The sequence below is a fragment of the Athene noctua genome, chromosome 15, assembly GCF_965140245.1.
Source record: "Athene noctua chromosome 15, bAthNoc1.hap1.1, whole genome shotgun sequence".
NCBI classification, from domain to species: domain Eukaryota; kingdom Metazoa; phylum Chordata; class Aves; order Strigiformes; family Strigidae; genus Athene; species Athene noctua.
Genome location: NC_134051.1, coordinates 8,080,118 through 8,099,408, shown reverse-complemented (window position 1 = coordinate 8,099,408; position 19,291 = coordinate 8,080,118). Strand labels below are relative to the sequence as shown.

General features: G+C 48.9%; 1 protein-coding gene across 1 annotated transcript; it reads left to right on the top strand.

The window, feature by feature from the left end:
* The first annotated feature begins 1,854 nt into the window (after positions 1-1,854).
* AMZ1 (archaelysin family metallopeptidase 1) lies at positions 1,855-17,643 on the top strand. The gene is made up of 7 exons (XM_074919394.1): positions 1,855-1,959; positions 9,168-9,501; positions 10,132-10,299; positions 11,185-11,313; positions 11,654-11,817; positions 13,181-13,357; positions 17,048-17,643. Exons 2-7 carry the CDS (start codon positions 9,198-9,200, stop codon positions 17,615-17,617), a joined length of 1,512 nt encoding a protein of 503 aa, XP_074775495.1. The 5' UTR covers positions 1,855-1,959; positions 9,168-9,197; the 3' UTR covers positions 17,618-17,643.
* Positions 17,644-19,291: the final 1,648 nt, after the last annotated feature.

Genomic DNA, 19,291 nt, shown 5'->3' with positions numbered 1-19,291 from the left:
TGTCGTACTGATCTTCTCTTAACAAAACCACTTGTCCCCTAAAACATCAGAGAGTTAACGTGTGGCTGTTTCCTCGTGGCTCGCTCTGTCGCTGTTCTCCACCTCCCTCACTGTAAGGTCTCCTGGGCAAGGACGACCCACCCCCTCCTGTGTCTGCCCAGGATTAAAAGCATCATTATGAACATTTGACAACACCATCAGTCCTGCTACCTGTGCTGGTCAGTCTGTGGTCTAGCAGCTAAACCAAGTATTAAGTTTAAATGCAATAGGCTTCTTAACCAAAAAAACTGCATTTTTGGAGCATGCTATATTGGGACAGTATTTTTGTCTGTGTTAGCTCATGGCTTCCTCGGAGCAGGAGCCAACTCTTTGAGGCTTATATTGTTCTAAACATGTTGATGGTGTACTATGAGCAACTTGCAAATAGGTAATTTAAGTTAATTAATACAAATAAACTCTAATTACAAGCAGCAACAAATTAAAACAGCACAGAGGGCATCTCCTGTGCTTGGGGTAGCAGCCGAAGTGGAAGATGATGCCATTCCAAGGCCTTAGGACTCCCTCCTGCCCTCCCCAAACACTCAGTCTCAGGGAGGTTTCCCACAAAGAGGCTTCATGAGCAGCTGCCGCTGCCAGGAGAAGCTGCTGCTTCACCTCTCAGCCTGATTATGATAGCAGCAAATTAAGGCAATTTTTCACAGTGATGCCGTCGATGCCTAAGAGCCGTGCAGGTCCTGGGGACGGCAGGCTGCAGCACGCAGGGGTGATCTTATTCTGGTGCTGGCTAACGCCGCAGCACGGCACATGGTCATTGCTCCACTTCTACATCCACCTCGGCTGCAGCAGGACATTCCTGCTGGCCCTTGCAAGGCCCTTGGTTGTGCTGGGCATGTGGGCAGCATTTGGGCTGCCAGAACCACCACAGGTCCTGAGGCTGTAAAACATATTTTTTTCCTAATTTCTGTGTATGTCACTTAGGCACACACCCAGGTCCCAGCCAGGGTATTCCTTTCTCCTTCCATCTAGGGGTGGTAGAAATGAGGGATCAAAGCACTGAAGGGACCAAAACATGAAAGCTAGAATAAATGAAGCCATGAAGAAATGGGAACAGAGATCCACTCCTCTAACGTAATTAACCTTTCCAGGAACAGATAATATGCCCAAATTAAAGGACGTCGTGGGACGCAGAAATGCATCCAGGTCATGTGGGAGAGATGTACTGAACGAAGCATCAAGGCAAATGCAAACACCGCTCCCAGGGAGGAGATGGCATCAGTCGCCGGCGTAACCACAGAACTAGCGCTCGGGTCCCCAGACACCCCGCTCCTTCATTCCGTTCTTAATAAGGGCAGAGATTAAAGGGCTTTTAGTCCTCGTAGCACCGTCACGTTGCTCAGCCCCGGGCTCTTTCGGGATTGCGTTTCCCAAAATGAGCTCTGGCTTTGCTCTCGCCCCTCTCTCCCGGGCTCCCACGAGCCGGGGCGGGGTTGGGGGGGGACCTGCCGCTGCCACCAGCCCGTGGCCCCCTTCTCCCGGGGCCGCGGGGCTTGTCCCTCCGCCGCCACCCTGGGCAGCCGCAGCCGGGGCTCCTCCCCGGCACCCCCCTTCTCTTTCCCCCTCCCCGGTCTGCAGGGGAAGACGGGCCCAGCGGGGTGCCGCTCCCCGCCACACGCCGTGCCGACACCCCGCGCCCCCCGGGCAGCCCCGCCCGAGGCTGCCCCCGGCGGTTGCCCCGCGCATCGGCGGGAGGCGGCTCCCGGCGGCGGCTCGGCGAATCCCGCGGGCTGCCAGCGGAGGGGCCGAGCCCCCCCTTTGCTCCCCCTTTTTCTTCCTCCTCCTCCTCCTCCTGCTCCTCCTGCCGCCGCCGCTGCCGGGCTCCGCTCCGCCTCGCCAGCCCCGAGCCGGGTGCCCCGGCCCTGCCGCTCCTCCCCGGCCTCCGCAGCCCCGGCCCGGCGGGCGGTGAGTCCTGGGCACCCCCTTCCCCCTCCCCGCCCCCGGGGGTCACCGCCATCGAGGGGGGGGGCGGGGGGGGGGGCACAGCCCGGCGCAGCGGGAAGCGGGGTCCGGCCGGCCCCGGGGCGCGGCGGGAGCCCCCCGGCGGGGGGAGCCCAGGCTCGGGGCATCGCTCCCCCGGGGGGTGGGGGCCGCGCCCGGGGCATCCTTCCCCGGTGATGGCGGGTCCTGCTTAGGGCATCCTCTCCGCCGCGGGCTGGGGGCCGTGCTCGGGGCATCGCCCCCCCCCCGGGGCGCTGGGGGTCCTGCCCGGGACACTCTCCCGGAGTGTCGGGGCCGTCCTTGGTGCACACACACACGTCCCCCCCCGCCCCCGGGGGGCTTGGGGTGCCAGGGGCTGAGCATCCCGCCCAGCGGTGCCGGGGCCGTGCTCGGTGCATCGCCCAGGGTGCCGGGGGACTCGGTTCTTCCCCACGCACCCACCCGGGCGATCCCCGCCCGGGGATCAGCCGCCGCTGCCCCTTTGCCAAACCGGCGGGGCCGGGGGGCGGGCTCAGGTGTCCCCGGAGCAGGACCTGGTTCTGCAGCCTTTCCAGAAAATGCCTCTTCCCCTGCCGCCCTCCGGGCTGGCAGAGCTGCCTGCGGCTTAGGGTGCAGCTGGCCACTAGGAAATCTTGGGTTTGGGTCTGTCATTGTCCCCCTACCCAAGCCGTGCTGGCTCCGTGGCTCCTCAGCCGTGGTACTACTACCTGGGAGCCCCCTCCTTCTCCTCGGCGGTAAAATGCACAAAAACATCCCCTGCCTGGCGGCACCACTTAAAAAGCACTTGATTTCTTGGGAGGAGGCACAGCATTACTGTGCATTTACACTGCACGATGAACCACTTTTATAATGCCTGTGCTGGAGGGAATATCTAACCATAGCCATACCTGTCTGGGCATTCATCTGTATGGAAAATGCAGCCGCTTTCCTGGCTAACACTGGGGTTGTCTTGCAGAAACCATTTAGTCTGTCTAGACAAGTATGATGAAGAGCAAAGTGCCTGGAGCTGTGAATGATTAGAGATCGGGTATCTCTGCAGTGTTAGGTCTGTTGTACAGCACTGGTAGGTGCTGCTCGGTGTTTTGGGGTCTTTGGTTAGCAAATGCCCAGGCATCAGCCAGCAGGTTGTAGAGGTTTGTTTCATGTAAGAGCAAGGGAAGAAGAACACAGCCAGCCTTTCATGGGAGAAGCATCTCAGAGAACTTAACCAGAATAAAATGAACAGAGAAAGCACTGAAAATGATGAATAAATGGGTGAGGGGGAGGAGAGGGAAAGGCAGGTACCCTCAGCTTACTTTCTGGAGGGTAGTTCATGAATGTTTGGATGGCACTTAGAAAGTCTCAGAAAGCACTGGAAAAAAAGTAGTATTGTTTATGATCATAGAATAAATAAAATCCTTAGGACAGAAGACTGAAACTAGGGATAATATATGTCCTTAATACATATTCAAATGAAGAAAAGTGTATTGAAGACAGCAGACTTCAATATAAAACAAAATCAAGGGCAAAGTGGATGTGAAGATGTTCTTAAATACTTAAGGACACCTAAATAGGAACACCTAAATAAGGACAGATGGAAGCATCTGTCTCCATCTTAGGTATTTAATGACCTTTACAAATCTAGTCTTTCATCCTGCAAACTTCTCTGTGTACGAGTTGTCCATCTGACTTGCCCAACAGTCCAAGTAAATTAACAAGGAAGATTCATGTGAGGACAAACTTCCAGGACTGAGCCTTGTGGCAATAACATATCAATCACAGTTCCAATATGACAGGTAGAGTCTCCTCCCAGTAAATGCATGTGTGAGTCCCGGATGGTTTCTACAGCTCCAGGAATGACTCATTTTGAGAGAGACCACACAGAGCATCTGTTTCCAAGTCACAAACATATTCTAGAGACATTACACATAAATATTATTGGGCTCTGGCAGTACGTGAGGCCAGAAGTTTTTATCTAGCTTGATCTGACTCAGTGTTTTGTGGCCATTTAGTGCAAAGGGAATGGAAGATGTTACAGATCCTTGTGGGTACATGTATGGGGATGATCAGGCCCAGAGTGTATTTTATCCATGAGCAGAGGAGATTGATCCTGAGAAGTGGTGAGCATCCTGAAATTCTCCCACAGCCCCTGGGAGTTGCCCCACTTCAGGTCTGAATCTGGCCAAACAGATTTGGTCTGGCCCCAGTCGCTGAGCACAGACAAAGCCTGGCTCTGTGCAAGGGGCTGTGTTTAGGTCCTCAAGGAAGGAGCTGGACTAGTGAGAACTTTATTTGGACCAGGCTTAAATGCTCTCACACCTTGGTGTCCTCTGTCCCATTGCACTGGATTTCCTTACCCACTGAGAGTTCAAGCCTCTCAGTCAAGAAATATATCTTTCTATACACGAAAACAAATAAATTGAGAAAATTGCTTTCAGGCTGTCATCTTGTGATACTGGGAAGGAGAGACTGATCCCAGAGTAGCAGCAGCAGACACCAACTGCAAATCTCAGGCAAAGAGATACTAAGCTACAAGGGCATGTGTTGATAATTAGTTAATGCTTGTTATGTTTGCTCTGGGCTTCTCATTGCTGTTGGCTGGCTATGAATTTTCGGCACTATCACTGCTTGTTTACAGTACAGCACCTAACTTAAGCAATTAATCAGTTTTAAGAGACTCTGCTAATGTCCCTCTGACATCCAAAGAGCCCAGTTAAGTGAGTCTGCCTCTAAATACTTCACAAGAGCTGAGGGGGGAAGGAAACAGAATGAATTTACTTCTGTGCATCTGCAGCCTGAAGTGTATATAAGAGAGTCAGTATTAGAAATTACTTACAAGCTAACTTCTAAACTAAACAACTTTAGAATGACCAACTTTAAAAAATAAGTATATAAAAATATACAATGTTAGGGTCAAATTCTATAAAATACCAAATAAATCCATTATGTACTGAGTGCCCTTCTCTGGACCTGTACAACATAGATTTTCTGCACGCAAGACTATTTCTATCTTATCAGAATATCCAGAATGAACTTGCACTGTACGATACTGCCTCGGCTTTTGAGAGTGACACTGTTACTATCAGCCCCACACATATCTATCCAAGAAAGCACTGTCAATGTAATAGAGAATAAATGACATAACCGTGAATTACAAAAAGAATAATTCATGGGTAATTTTCAATTACAGAGAATAATTTATAGGTGCCTGATTTGCAAAGAGAATAATTTATGAGTAACCCAAATTGCACATAAAGCTCATTACAGGTTACTGTAAGGAAGGGAGCGTGCTGGCTGCTCAGCTGTCACGTGCTGAGACTGGATTTTGGGGGCATTTCTTGTGAAAACACCCACCATGAAAAAAAATCTGTCAAATTCCATAGTAAAAAGATTTGTGTAATATGCCCAATGTGATCTGAAATATGTTACCAAAAACCATTCATACGGCCCGTGTTGTCCTTGGAGCTCCTGCTTGACAGCATGTACCACAAGCAGAAAGGCCACAACTGGCTTCCTACGATGTAATCATTGGAAAAGGCTGTCCCCAACAGCAGGCAAGGAGCCAAGTGCCAAAGCCTTTGGGTTATGTGTGTTCCCACTGCACTGCAGGGATGTGATGATGAATAATATGAAAGATATGAATAACAGAAGAGAGACGGAGGTCTCCATAAATTGGAGTAAGATTGCAGCACAGGCTGACTCTTCCCTGCCCTGTTAGGGACCCTGTGGGTGCCGGGAGGGCACAGGCTCACGTTTCATACTGCACAGATGGGCATTGCTCATTCATACGATCCAATACGGATGCTTCTTGTTCTGGAAAAATTACATTAGCAAATGGTTGAAAGATGGAATGACAAAATGCAGATTGGGAATAGGATGCTTCTTTCCAATGGTAAAAGTAGAGAATGGCACACAGGTGGATGTGGTGAGTGTCTCCACTTGCAGCAGATCTTTAAATATTGCTTAAAGCATTTCCTCCAGTGCAACTACAAGTTACTAGCCTTTTAAATAAAGAATTACCTTCTCCTCCTCAGAACTTGCTAGTAAAGTCCTATGGCTTGTCATTAAACAAGGGGCCAAATTACTCGCTTTTTTCCTTTAAAGGCATGATGTCCCTTCCTATATACCTAAAAGGTAGAAGGATGCATCAGTGCTTCCCCTTCTTCATCACCACCCTGGCATCTTAGAAACTGAGGGGGGGTGGAAAAATCCAAGATAAAGTCCCATTCCCTCCTGAAGCAGTCTATCAAAGAGTTATACAGGGCACCCTCGACGTAAGAGCTAGAAATTACAAAGCGCTTTTGCACTACTTCAGTTAATGAAACACTATATCCATATATTAGATCAAGGACAAATAACATCTGCTATGGCTAATGTTGTAAAACGGTTTCTTTTTTAAACCGCTAAAGTTGTCCATAAAAATTTTCTGAAGCATTCATTTTCTCCGGTGAAGTATTTTAGAAAATCTTGTTAAAGAGAAGTAATTGCATTGGATTTGGAGAACATAACGGGTTGCTGCTATTCTGTGGGAAGTAAAACCAGAGAAGGAGGCGCGTGTCACTCCAGACTCTGAGTTGCCAGTGAATTCCCATGCTTGAGCTTTCAAACCACTCAAGTGTAAATCATGGACATCCTTGGACATGGTGGACATTCACAAAACACCCGTAGTCATGAAGCTGGGAATGTCTGGAGCGGGGTGAATGTCCCCTTTTAGGCAGCCATGGGAAACAATGTATATCCCATGGCTTTGGGTACACACTATATTCCCTGAGAGAGCCCCGGGGAACACGTTACAAGACTGTGCGCCCATTGTATCTGCTGTTGCATACATCCCATTTAGAAAAGAAAAATCCATTCATTTTCTAACCAGCTTCTCCTCCCCCAGACCTACGCTCCATTTATTGCCAGGAAGCGCTGATCAAAGTGGCTTGTGCTTCTCAGAAACCTTCTTTGACAAGTTCACTCTCAACCTGGACCAAGTGCAGTCTCTCCTTGATTTCCCTGCCAGCAACAGGCAGTCACTAGCTCACAGGATCACATCCTAGTCATGTTAACATTGCTAATAGTTCCCGAGTGTAAGTTCTGCATATGACGGGAAAAATGATGCTTTTAGTTAAATTTGGGCATAACAAGTGAAACCTAGACCTCAGGAAAAGGCAAATCTTCACCCTAGCCCAAGGCAAAACTCCTGATGACCTGGTGGGCTCAGACTCCTGCTTTGTCCTCCCAAATCTGGAAGCAAGTCAGAAGTGTAGAGATCTGGGTGACAAAGCACAGAACAACCTCAACACAGACTCCTGTTGCCACCTGTAAAAACCAGCATTTTTTGGCAATAATAGGTGGCAGAGAAAGCACCACAGATTTTATTTCTAAACTTTCATTGGATTAGGGCCCTTGTACCACTTCAGATCGCACCGTGCTGTCTGCTGTCAGCCTTTAATGCTAGCAAAATACACAGCTTGCAAAAATAAAACTGCTTACCCGCTCCCTCTCCTAGGCTATATACCCTTAGCACCAAAAAAGATCACACAAAACAAGTGTTTTTTTAAGGACTGCTTATACATAGAGATATCTTCCCAAGGGTTAGATGTAAAGAAATTCAGTGTTAATTTTAATGGGATGTCAGCTTTCTCTTATGGTGCAAACTACCAGAGCCTTCTCTGCATAACTGAGGAAAGACTTGTCACGTGTTGGTACTATTTTTTAAACATTGATTGCTCTTGTTATATTGCTGTCCTCAAGGGCCACTGAATGTCATTTACCTGGCAGAGCTAGGCTGCAGACCTGCTTAAATTACAGACTTAACCAGTTCTTCCTAAAAATGTTTTACTACTTTTTTTTTCTGTGATTGAATGATGCTGTTCTAATGGTGATGGTCAGCAGTTGATACATTTGCTTATCCACCCAGAAAGCTTGTCTGGTTTCTTTTAAGTCAGTATTAACTTGCCTAATAGAAGATAATACTTATTCCTGTGCTTTTATGCATGTACACCTGTGCATTTTTCATTCTGCTATATACAGGTGGAGCACTTACCTCTGGTAGGCAACTTTGCTCAGAGTACTGCTCCAAAATATTCTAGTTCTACTTGGCATGATCTCCTTACAAGAAATTAATGTCTGTCTGTTGAAAAATCCAGACATAGGTTAGCTATCAGGGTTGTCCTTTGTTTCCTCTTTTTCTTCCCTTTCCCCAAGATGTTTACTGGAATCTCCATAAGTGCATAAATTGCAATGGGAAATAGGTGCTTGACTTCTGCAGCTTTGGAAAACACTGGCCTTAGAAAGGACCCCGGAGAAGTTATTTCTGGAATGCTCTGAATTAATAAATTTCTGCTGCAGGCTTTCATTTGCTCTTTATTTACTACTTTACACCATCACTGGCATTCTTGATGCTAACGTGGTATGATGTGAAGTTATTCATGAAGTGACATGATGGCAATGGGCTCGCACATATCTTGCTAGAGAGGCAGCACAGCAAACACAAGTCTGCATGCTAAGTCCCACCTATGGATCAGGCTGGGTAAACCTCCCCACATCTTGCAGCCTGACAACAGCACTGTGAGCCAGCAGATGCCCCGGCTCAAAACCTAAGAGTGAGGATTAGAAGCTGTTTGAGCAAATTGTCAACAGTGAACAGCTGCTTTCACTGGTGTCAGGTAAGTCAGAAGTTTAAGCTTCCGATAAAGACCAAGATCTACCTCATCTTTCCTGCCATGGACCTATGCCTTTGAGAGCCCCAAGGAGTGTTGTTTAGCCCAAGCAAAAAAGGAGCATGACCTTTCAACAGCATATGAGGGCCAGTGCAGCCAGCTGCACAACACACAGAGGTGTTTCCCGTGTTATTGGGATTTCAAGATAGAGCACAAAAAAAAACCCCCACCCCAAAACAAAACAATTATCTGATTTAATTCAGACATCTGGTAGCAATAATGGGGCTATGCATTCTTGAGCACCATCTACTGGTACATCGCCCATAAACCAGTGACGTACACGCAGATGTAAAGCATCCTATAACAGCTACTCTCACATAAATGCATAGGGGATCCTGACCAACACTACGTACAGCATTTTGTAAGCTCACAATCAAACCTTACGGCATAGATCGTAGGACAAACTGTTCCTAGAGCAAAGTGTGAGAAGGTTTCCAGGTCCCTCACGAGGCCACATGCTGATGGTTGTGTCCCCTCCTGCAGGCAGTGCCACAGCCGGTGGGTGTCTGCACGATGCTGCAGTGCAAACACGCTCAGGAATTCAGCTTCGGGCCCCGGGCTCTGAAGGACGCACTGATCTCCACCAACCCAGCCCTGCAGGAGCTCTATGCCAAAGCCTTCTCCAGGGCGGAGAAGCTGTTCCTCTCCGAAGCCTACAACCCGCAGAGAACGCTCTTCTGCACGCTGCTCATCCGGACAGCTTTTGACTGGCTCCTCAGCCACCCCGATGCCCCCGAGGACTTTGAGACGTTCTATCACGCCATGCTGAGGAGGAAGCAGAACTTCTGTAGAAAGCACATTTACCTGCAACCTATAGGTAATGTGGGCATCTTCACTGAGCCACCTGGAAAGATGTGGGCGGGAGGTGGGTAGTGCTGAATGTTACTAACATCCTCTTCTAAGGACTAACCTGCAAAACACAGTTGTCATAACAAAGTGTAATACCAAAGGCTCTGACATGTCCCCAGTCCAGACTTACAAGCCACGATGACAACCATTAGTAGACCTGCCCTGTAAATGGTGTGTGTGCCCCTGGATGAGACTTGCTACAAATAAATGTATACATACATATATATGTACTTGTAAAACAATGCAGGATAAAACAGCATTTCTGGAGCTTCATCCCTGATGGTTCATTAAAAACAGCCACCCGTTCCCACATTAATCTTTCTGCACAACTTAAATAGGAGACAACCTTCCTAGCACATCTGCTCTGCTAATGAGAGAGCATACTAATGCCTTGAGCCACCTCTCAGAGGGAGCCCCATCTTCTCCTCCATATCTGTATAAGCATCTAAGATGTCTGCCACAGCCCAGAGTAAGCAATTAATTTCAGAATGAACCATCTTCCTCTTCCCCAATTGCTGCGGCCAGCCCCACAAAACCCCTTCAGAACCTAATGTTCACCCTGGCTTTAAGGAACTGATAACAGAGCTTCTCTTCTTAGACTTAATTGAAGGGCCTGCCGGGCTCTCACTGCTGGATTCCCTCCAGAGCTGTGTTGAGTCTTTCTTCCTGGGTCTCCGTGTGAAGTGCCTTCCCTCCATCCCCATCTCTTCCATCCACTGCTGCTACCGCCACAGCCGGGACTCGGACAGGGTGCAGCTTCACGCAGGTACGGACCTGGGAGCAGGGAGCCCATAGAGACATCAGCTTGGCATGCGAGCATGAGCCCTCCCTTAGGAAATGCCTGAAATAGCCCTTCATTGCCTGAGCCGGGAGGGGATGAGGAAGGGAATGAAAAGGGAGAAATCCTGTTCCCATGGAAAACCCAGAACTCTGAGGCTGGAAACAGAAATAAAAAACAAAGTGACTTTCATCATACTTTCCTCTGCTGTTTGTATTTTTCAGTGCTATTATGTTTAGGTCCAGCTCTGCAGAGGGATTGGATCAGCTCCACGGGAAGGCACTGTTGATTTGGTGCAGTCTGAGTTCTCCCATCTCTTGTCCAGAGCCAAAGTAAATTAGTGGCCTGGGTGGTGCAGGTGGGGAACTCACTGGCCTTTCATGTTAGGAAATTTGGGTTCAAGTGTCACACAGCTCCCCAGGGAAATGGGTTTGTCAGCTGCCAAACTCGCACTGCACAAACATCCATCTGGAACAAGCTGTTTGCAGGTACCGCGGGCAGCACGTGCTCAGCAGACACAGCGCTGCAGCGATGCGGCTGCTCCAGCTCAGGCCCGAAATGTCTGTAGGGAAATTCTACTTCCAGGTCTTAGTTCCATGGGTTAGTGCTGAATCAGCCTACACCTCTGCCCTTAGCTCTGCTTTCTTTTAACTCTGTGCTCAGCATCACTTCGAAAGTCAGGTCTGCTTGTACTCCAACTGGAGAGGATGGACAACACGCTCATGGTTCTTCACGTGAGATGCTGAATCCAGCAGCTCGGCCTGTCTGTGGCTTGGATTACATCCTCCTCCCCATGAGCAGCAGAAATTCTGGCTCTTGCATGCCTTCCAGGGATGCTTCATTTTAACAAACATCTCTCTTGTATTTGTCCAGATGGGATCTTGAATTTTCTGAAGAACAACAAGCCCATGGATGCTCTGTGTGTCCTTGGGCTCACTCTGCTGGATCTTTACCCGTGTGAGACCTGGAGCTTCACGTTCAGCAAATTTCTGCCAGGACAAGGTGGGATCGGTGTCCCGTGATCTCCTAGCACAGCATATGAATAAGGCAGCACTGTATCAAAAAACCTTCCCTGGGAGACTGGAGTAGCCAAATCCCATCCTTAAAATGTTATTCACTCCCTGTTAAGAGGAACTAGGCTTTCCCACTTTAAAATTAGGGGAGTGAGGGCTCCTGATCCAGACAAAAGTAACTGAGATGCTACAAACCTTTTGGGAAGTGTATCTCATCACACCCTGTGTGCTCAACTGGACTGTGCTACAACAGCTTTCTTTTCATGCTGCCTAAGACGAGACAGTCATGAGAGAGCTGATGCCTGACTTGTATGTGTTTCTCTTTACAGAAGTGGGAGTCTGCAGCTTTGCCAGATTTTCTGGGGATTTCCCCCAGGCTGGTTGTAGCAGCTTGAACCCACTCACGCAGAAGGAACAGTTATGCGAAGTCAGCAAGGAAAGCAGAGACCGGACGTTGCCGTTCAGTGCCCAAGAGATGGTCCAGTGCTGTAAGGTAGGACCAGCAATCTCCTGCACCCCATATTTCTTGCCATGTAGGGTTAGATATTGAAGGTCTGGGCATAATCCATGTTGTAGCCCAGTGAAGCAAGCATGAGAATCTGCTCCCAGAAGATGCAGGCAATCACAGCTAAGTCCACACACTTAACACAGTCCTAAAGAGCTTGTATTTTAGCGTGCCATGTAGACAATATTACTCCCCTTGCCCCTGGAACAAACTATAGCATCAGCTGTATAGTGAGGCTACAGGACTTGTCCTTATGTCATGGAGCAACACTGACACAGAACCCCTGCCCAGCTCCCAGGCTTATACTTGGGTAATCTGAGTATTTTTCTTGTCAGGGGATGCACGTACAGTAGGATCTATTAGCTGATACAGTATGTGGAGGTTAATCAGAATACCTAGTGGAGTTGTGTGTTAACTAATGGCTGGTTGGGAAGGGGTGGCTGTGTCTTCCTCAGACATCGGTATCCATAAGGGGAGAGGACCACTTACCAGACCAGCTTATGTAGATGGATGAGAAAAATACCTCAGATAAGTTTGCGCATATATTTATATGCAGATCCCCTTAAACCCCATTAATCTCTAACACATCCTCTTCAGGAGTGTTGTCCTCCCTCATCCCAGCATCTCCCCCGTGCCAGCCCTGCTTCCAGCGTTTCTCCCAAAGCTGACCCATGGGAGCAGCCACACCAACACCTTCAATACCATTTGTCTCTGTCTCCCCTGGTATTTGGCTCAGGATTTTCTAGTCTGAGGTCTCTTCCCATTGCAATTCCAAATGATGTTAGGTGGCAACAGGAGTAGGAGGAAATCTTCCATCCTCAGCCTTTCAGCGGTTGCCAATTCCCAAGGCAGTCATGCTTGGCCAGCTGACTCCAGCTTAGGTTTTGCTTTGGCACAAATGTTAAGAGCGTCTGCTTTGGAAGGACCCAGATCTGTTATTGCCAATAGCTTCTTACAGATTTCTCACATGGACTGTGTTGCTCTTTTCAGACCCCAGTGGAACAGGTTTTCCTCCTTAACTAAAAAAAAAAAAAAAAATCAAATCAAACACACACCCCACACTGTCCTTGGAGAAGAGAGTGGCAGCAGCACTGCCCTACACCTCTGAACATGCAATCTATCACCAGGGTCTTCCCACAGCTGCTTCTAAAAACCACACCCACCCTTCCTCCTCCACCAAACAAACATGGATGTTGGGGTACCTGAGAAGAAGAGCCCAGGCTGGAGGACTGCCCAGGCTGAGCAGTGGGTTGGTTGGACTGTCGGGGAGCGGGGAAAGCGGAACAGCAGAGGGGGGTGCAGTGGAAGGAGGAATCACCATGCGCTGCTGTGATTTTTCCTTCCCTGGAAGGTGACCTGTCACGAGATCTGCCACCTGATGGGGCTGGGGACCTGCCGCTGGCTGCAGTGCATCATGCAGGGCGCGCTGAGCCTGGACGAAGCCCTCCTGCGGCCTCTGGAGCCGTGTCCCATCTGTCTTCGGAAGCTGCAGCACGTCCTGGGCTTCAAACTCATCGAGCGCTACAGGGTGAGAGACAGATCCACCAGCCCTTCCCGGAGCAAAGGGACAGAGCAGGGAACAGAGCGGCTCACCCCAAGCCACAGCATTAAATGTGCTGTAGCAGCGTGTTAAACGCAGATGCCCTCAGTGCAAGGTGCTAAGAAATCAGGCTTACACCCCAACAAGGAGGGTGTTGGTGTTGTACGCACGGTCTGTGACTAACGTAGCACTTTACACAAGCTCTAGGGCTTCTGGGTGTTCACAAGGGACAGGGCAACTGTCTGACCACATTTGCTACTCCTGAAAAGGACGGGCTGGGGGGTGGCAGGCAGATTTCAAGCCAGAGTGGCAGTGGCTGCAGTGATTCCCACATCTATGCCCTCTCCTTCGTGCCACCAGAGTTTTCTGCCTCCCTGGGGCTGCTGGTAACAGGAACAAAATGTTAAGTGCGTACTCTGCTGCAATTCCTCTGTTTAAAGATATGAGAAAGGATCCCAGATTATTACCGCCTGATAAGTGGAGGGTCTCAGACTAATCTTTTGTCTCTTCTCTCCCACCCATAAAACTGCTAACACCACATTTAGACAACATCAGGAATAGTGTGAAGACACCCCTAGCCCTAGAAAGGGTTTTCATCCTCTGCTATCTAAAAAGCAGGATTCAGTAGCCAAATGGTTGGTGGCATAGGAATAATGTCATCATTCTCACTCAGCACCCTTCTCCCTGGTTATAATTCCTGTCTGACACACATCATGTTCAGAGACAGGATTTCCACGGCTGCCTATCTTAAAGTCTGTGGGTTGTATTCGTTACAAGATACACACAGAACAAGAAGGGGGATGCCTCTAGTTTCATTCAGCTTGGAAACAGATGCACAGAAACACAGCAAAGGACATGGAGGGAAACAACACGTTTGTGTGGTTTTGCTGCTTGTCTGTGCATCTGCGGTGGTGTTAGACCCATCTCTGACGTGGTTGTTTGGTCCCTGCTTCTGTCTGAGGGGTGCCTAAATTGCCCAGAGGAATAAATTCTGGTTTATTTAAACACCCAGCCTGTCAGCATCTAGCGCTTGCTTTCGAAAAGAGAACTGCCATCTGCATTAAGCTTTTCCAGAAACATTTTTTGCCTTTACACCTGCAGTAAATACTGTAATTGGCTCAGCATCCCCTGGCTACAGTGAACACAAACCTGAAGAGAAGATACACTTGCCAAATGCCACATCTGCTTCCTTGACAAGGAAAAGCTAGATATAGTACAAGCCAGATATAGTACAAGCTGGTATAAGACAGTTGTGATAATCTCTGTAAGAGGCTTTGCTATAGCACTGAGAGGAAATATAAATGCCAGAGATGAATTAAATAGTTAAGGAACCCGACAGAGGAAAGCACAAAGCATTTGGAGACAATATCAGATAGCAAAGTTACTGCTAAGCATGTTTTGAGAGGTTGTGGCTGGCCAAGTGCAAGGCTGAAGTCACATTTCCCTTTGGAAAACTAGCACAGATCCCCACCTGCCACAGAACAGCCCCAGACACTCACAGTAAATACAGGAAATGCCAGACACAGACTGTTCCCTGCCAGGAGCAGGTAACGCCGCTGATGTCTGTGACTGAGACATGGTTCCGGGCAGAAGAACATGTGGGACAGGAAACCAGTCCTTGTGCGGGAGGAAGAGCCCCTCAATTTGTTTATCTGAGTCGCACTCAGAAACATACTCCATTTTTTCATTACAGACATCCTGAAAACTGAAAGCAAACCCATTCTCATGGTGCTTCCCCACCACAACCAGCGTTTCCACCTGCTGCTTCTGCAGCATGCCAGCTGTTCAGCACGGAGCACTAGGTTAGTTTGCAGTGGCCATACTGTAGAAGAAAACAGTGCTCGAGCTGCTCTTCGAGGCTGGGTTAGCTACTTTCTCACCGTGGTGTTGATCACAGTATTTGCCCTCGGGTGCAGTATGGCTGCACGTGCTGGTGGGGATGACAGTGCTGCCATGGCAGAGGGGTTTGAAAAAACTTCCAGTGCCAAAACCTGGAGCACCTTGAGGTGTCAGACAACAGGTTTAATTCTTAGTGACTGACTTGGGGTGGGCATCCACTTCAAATGCTCCTACCTGCAGGCAAGCTAAAACTGAAGAATTTATATTCTCCTGTTTAACTAGGAAGTGATAAAGAGGCTGCAGCCCTACAAACCCTTCCCAAATTTGAATCAATAAACCACCCAGAGGGTGAGAAGCAGAAAAGATTTGAGTTCAGGTAGCAATCTTGACACAGTCATCTCCTCCTTTTGTCTTAAATAATCTAGATATACTGTTTGAACATCCTCATCTCAGCAGCTTTTTCTCGGGAAATGTGATAACCAGCAGTTTTGATTCCTTCCCAGATTCACTACTCTTAGAAATTTTAAGAGACATTATAAAATCACGGGCTGGTTGCAGCTTTCAAATAGCTTTGCTGTCCCATGCCCTCGTCTGGCTCCTATCGCAGCTTCTGGTGCCTTCTTTGTTTTTTAAACCCAGAGGGAGGGAAGGGCTATTGGAGGTGGGATGAGGCAGGAGAAAAGTTGTCCCTTTACATTTTTTTCTTGCCCCAGAGGGAGGGGGCAGGGTGGATTAACTTAGCTGAAAGAGTCCATTTTATTCTTGTATGAAATTCTTCCCCGAGGCTTCATGCACAGACTGAAATGAGAAACAGGGCCGATTTCTCCCACCCACTCAATTTGAGCTCTTTATCCTTTCTGTCACTTGCCTGAAGAAAGCAATAGAGGAGGGAAGGGGGAGGGAGCAGGGGGGTGCTGCCCGAGAAGGGAGCTCTGTGGGGCTGGAGATCTCCTGCCCGCTTCTCAACCACCACAGCTCACCCTGAGTGGAGCACGTACGGACCCAGCACAGCAACCGCCCTCTCATGTTAATATTCTGTCACCCTTGTGTTTCCCAAAGCAATCGCAGGGCTTTGCTTAAAGGTATCATCTGGGAGCTGCAGAACGTAAAGATGAAGAAATAGGCCACAAGGGTGTGAAAAAGCTGAAAAAACACACCCACACACCCCCTCCAGTGCATGTCAGCAAGGCAGACAAGGAGATCACCTTTTATCCGGTGATGACTAGAGTACTGCGATTCATTCCCTAAAGCATAAGGAATAAATGTGCCAGGAGCAACCCGTTATATGCCCCATTGTAGCATTTAATATTTAAAAAGGAAATTGTCTCAGACATTTTCCTTTCATTAATTCTTTCCTGGAGCCCTGCCTTCCCACTTGTACATTTCAGCTGAAGAGGGAAGAGCTATTCTTAGGAATAAAATGCACATTACCACACATGATGAAACAAGATTCTTTACCACTATCTGAGGAGCTTTTGGAACAACACAGCTTCCCCTAGAGAGGCACTGGTTTGGCTCTTGTGGAGATCACATCCACACAGCAGGGAGTGATTTTGTGCTGTTTTCTCCCACCGTCTTCAATAACAGGGCAGATACAGCCCGTGTTTGGCTGGAGGCAGCTCTGCCACAGATGCTGACTCCAAGAAAATGGGACAAAGAAAGCCCCTGCTTCAGAGGGCAACCATGAGTTGTCTGAACCCATCTTTTGGCAGAGAGGACCACAGCATCTGAAGCAGAGCCAAGATTCCAAGAGGAATAGGTTTACCTGGCAAATACTGGGAAAAGTGTAACTGTTTTCTTTCATTCTCCAAAGTGAAACCTTTTTTCCTCTTATCACAGAAGCTCTATGCTTGGACACAGACTGTATTGTCCATGTGGCCAAGGCAAGAGTCAGCAGACCTGTCCGTGTCAGAGGACATCCTCCCGTTCAGCTCAGACTCTGGGATGTGCTGCGAGAACGACTCCGAGGCTGTGACCTCCTTGTCCGAGCCACTGACACCGGACACTTGCAGCCAGGCCCTCTCCATCGGGCAGGAGCTGGAGCAGGACGAGCGTTCGTGTTCGCTGGCGGAGGTGCACAGCCAGCCCCAGCTCGCTGAGCCCACCAAGTCCACAGATATCATTAAAGATTATGAACTGTGGCTGGAGATGTGCATCGCTGCTCTAGAGAGGAACGTCTCTGAGGAGGAACTGGCTCAAGTAGACAAGACCGTGGATGCCCTGGCTAAGTGGGAAATGTTTACAGGACAACTGCCTGCTATGAAGAAGGACCTACCCTTTGCTAGGGACAGCACTGGGCTACGGAAAGTTCTCGGAGACAAGTTTTCCTCCTTGAGGAGGAAATTGAGTTCCAGAAAACTGTCCAAAGGGGAATCGTCCCCTCATCGCTGGCGGTGGGAGGAAAACTAGGCTGGGTGTGCCTTGGGTTAGGCCAGCTTTGCTCCCACAGTCTTTGTTACGTTACTGCCCTGCTTCTGACCTGTCTCACCACAAGTTATTGCTGTCAGAAAGAAGCAGCAACTCCCCACAGGAATAAAAAGTTTCTTTTTCTGAGATTGTTAACACATTTTTGATGCTATCAGTTCTTCTCTAAGGGTTTTTCCCGTGCTGGTCTTAGCGACAACACTACTCCAAACCCACATCAAGTCCTATGTAGGCACTTGTGTTTTCTTGACATATTTCATTTGGTCTGAAGTCAGGCAGGAAGAGGTCTCATGCTAAACACCAAACATGCTCACACAAAAGCTTGGGCCATCTGAACAAAGAGATGCAGATTAAGCCAGGGCAGCCCTCCTGTACACAGAGCCCTCCTCTGCTTAGCATTTCAGTCTGAAGCACGGATTATATTTCTCCCTCACCTCTCCCCCACACCAAATGTGCCTCTCTGTTCTGGTCACTGCCCCATCAGCTGGAGGTTGTGCTGAGCACAGGAGCACAACCGAGGCTGATGGATTCATGCTATGAGTAGGGGGGGGAGATGGAGGAAGACAGGCACAGGGTCAACACGTAAAGCAGAAAGATCCCTGGCAGCTCATCTGCCATGAAGAACAGTGTTAGTGTGACGACTGCCTTTTGGCAGACACTCAAGGGGATCTCCAGAGCTGCTTCAGTTCAAACAGAGTCAGGCTTGGAGAGCTGTAACTACTCACATCCTCTGTAGATTGGCACAGGAGAGAACACCTTTGAAAGCATTCGCACGCTCCTTGATTATTAACTTACAAGGGGGAACTACACACACATTCCTCTCTTTCTGCCTTGAGAAGTTAACACCCTGGCCCTTCCCCTCTTCTCTGCTCTGTAGGTCACCCCCTGAACAGGGATGGGTGCTGTGCTGGCACCAGGGGCTGCAGAGCCTGCCTTCCCGCTGCCAGGGCATGCCCTTCCTCTCTGGCTATTTATAGATGGAGCTCAAGAGGCTGACAGGTTTTCAAGCTCTGTACCAGCAGCCCGCCGAGGGAAGGCTGACTCTCTCCATCCCCAGTTCACTCAGACCTCAGCACTGATAATGCTCTCTGCAGCTCTCAGCTGCGTGCCCATGCTGCGGATTTCTCCCATCTAAAAGTATCAGCAGGTAGGACTGGGTCTAGTTCAGCAGAGAGGAGAGAAAGGATGTTTCTCTCAGAGGAGCCAATAGCTTTGGCTTTCCTGAACACTTGCCCTGTGCACTCTGAGGTCCTCAAACCATGCAGTAACCCCGCAATGCACTTCTGGAGCGGATCAGCGTAAGACAACTGAGAAAAACTTGAGATTTACACATGCAGGTGAGTAGAAAAGATGATCTCGTAATAAATTTAACTGGATTCCGGAAACACAAGTGACTTCACATCCACATGATTCATAAAGGGAGAAAAAGGGAGTTTGGCACTGGGAGGGATGACGGCAATTCCTGGAAACGTTTTTTCCAGGCTGTGCGCCTGGACTGGGCGCAGGCGCGGTGCAGCGCAGCCCCTGCTGCCGCCCTCTCCTGGCAGCCTCGAAGGCGATGGGGTTCTCATCCAAGACATTCTTCCCAGCAGAAGAAATTTTCCAAACAAATCCTGCTTGGATTACAAATCCATGTACTACCCCATACTTGCTCAGTTG

Excerpts from the sequence above, each read along its gene's own strand:
- AMZ1 (XM_074919394.1), top strand. The coding sequence starts at position 9,198 with ATGCTGCAGTGCAAACACGCTCAGGAATTCAGCTTCGGGCCCCGGGCT. Across the intron at positions 9,502-10,131 it reads CATTTACCTGCAACCTATAG|ACTTAATTGAAGGGCCTGCC; the intron begins GTAATGTGGGCA and ends TTCTCTTCTTAG. Across the intron at positions 10,300-11,184 it reads CAGGGTGCAGCTTCACGCAG|ATGGGATCTTGAATTTTCTG; the intron begins GTACGGACCTGG and ends GTATTTGTCCAG.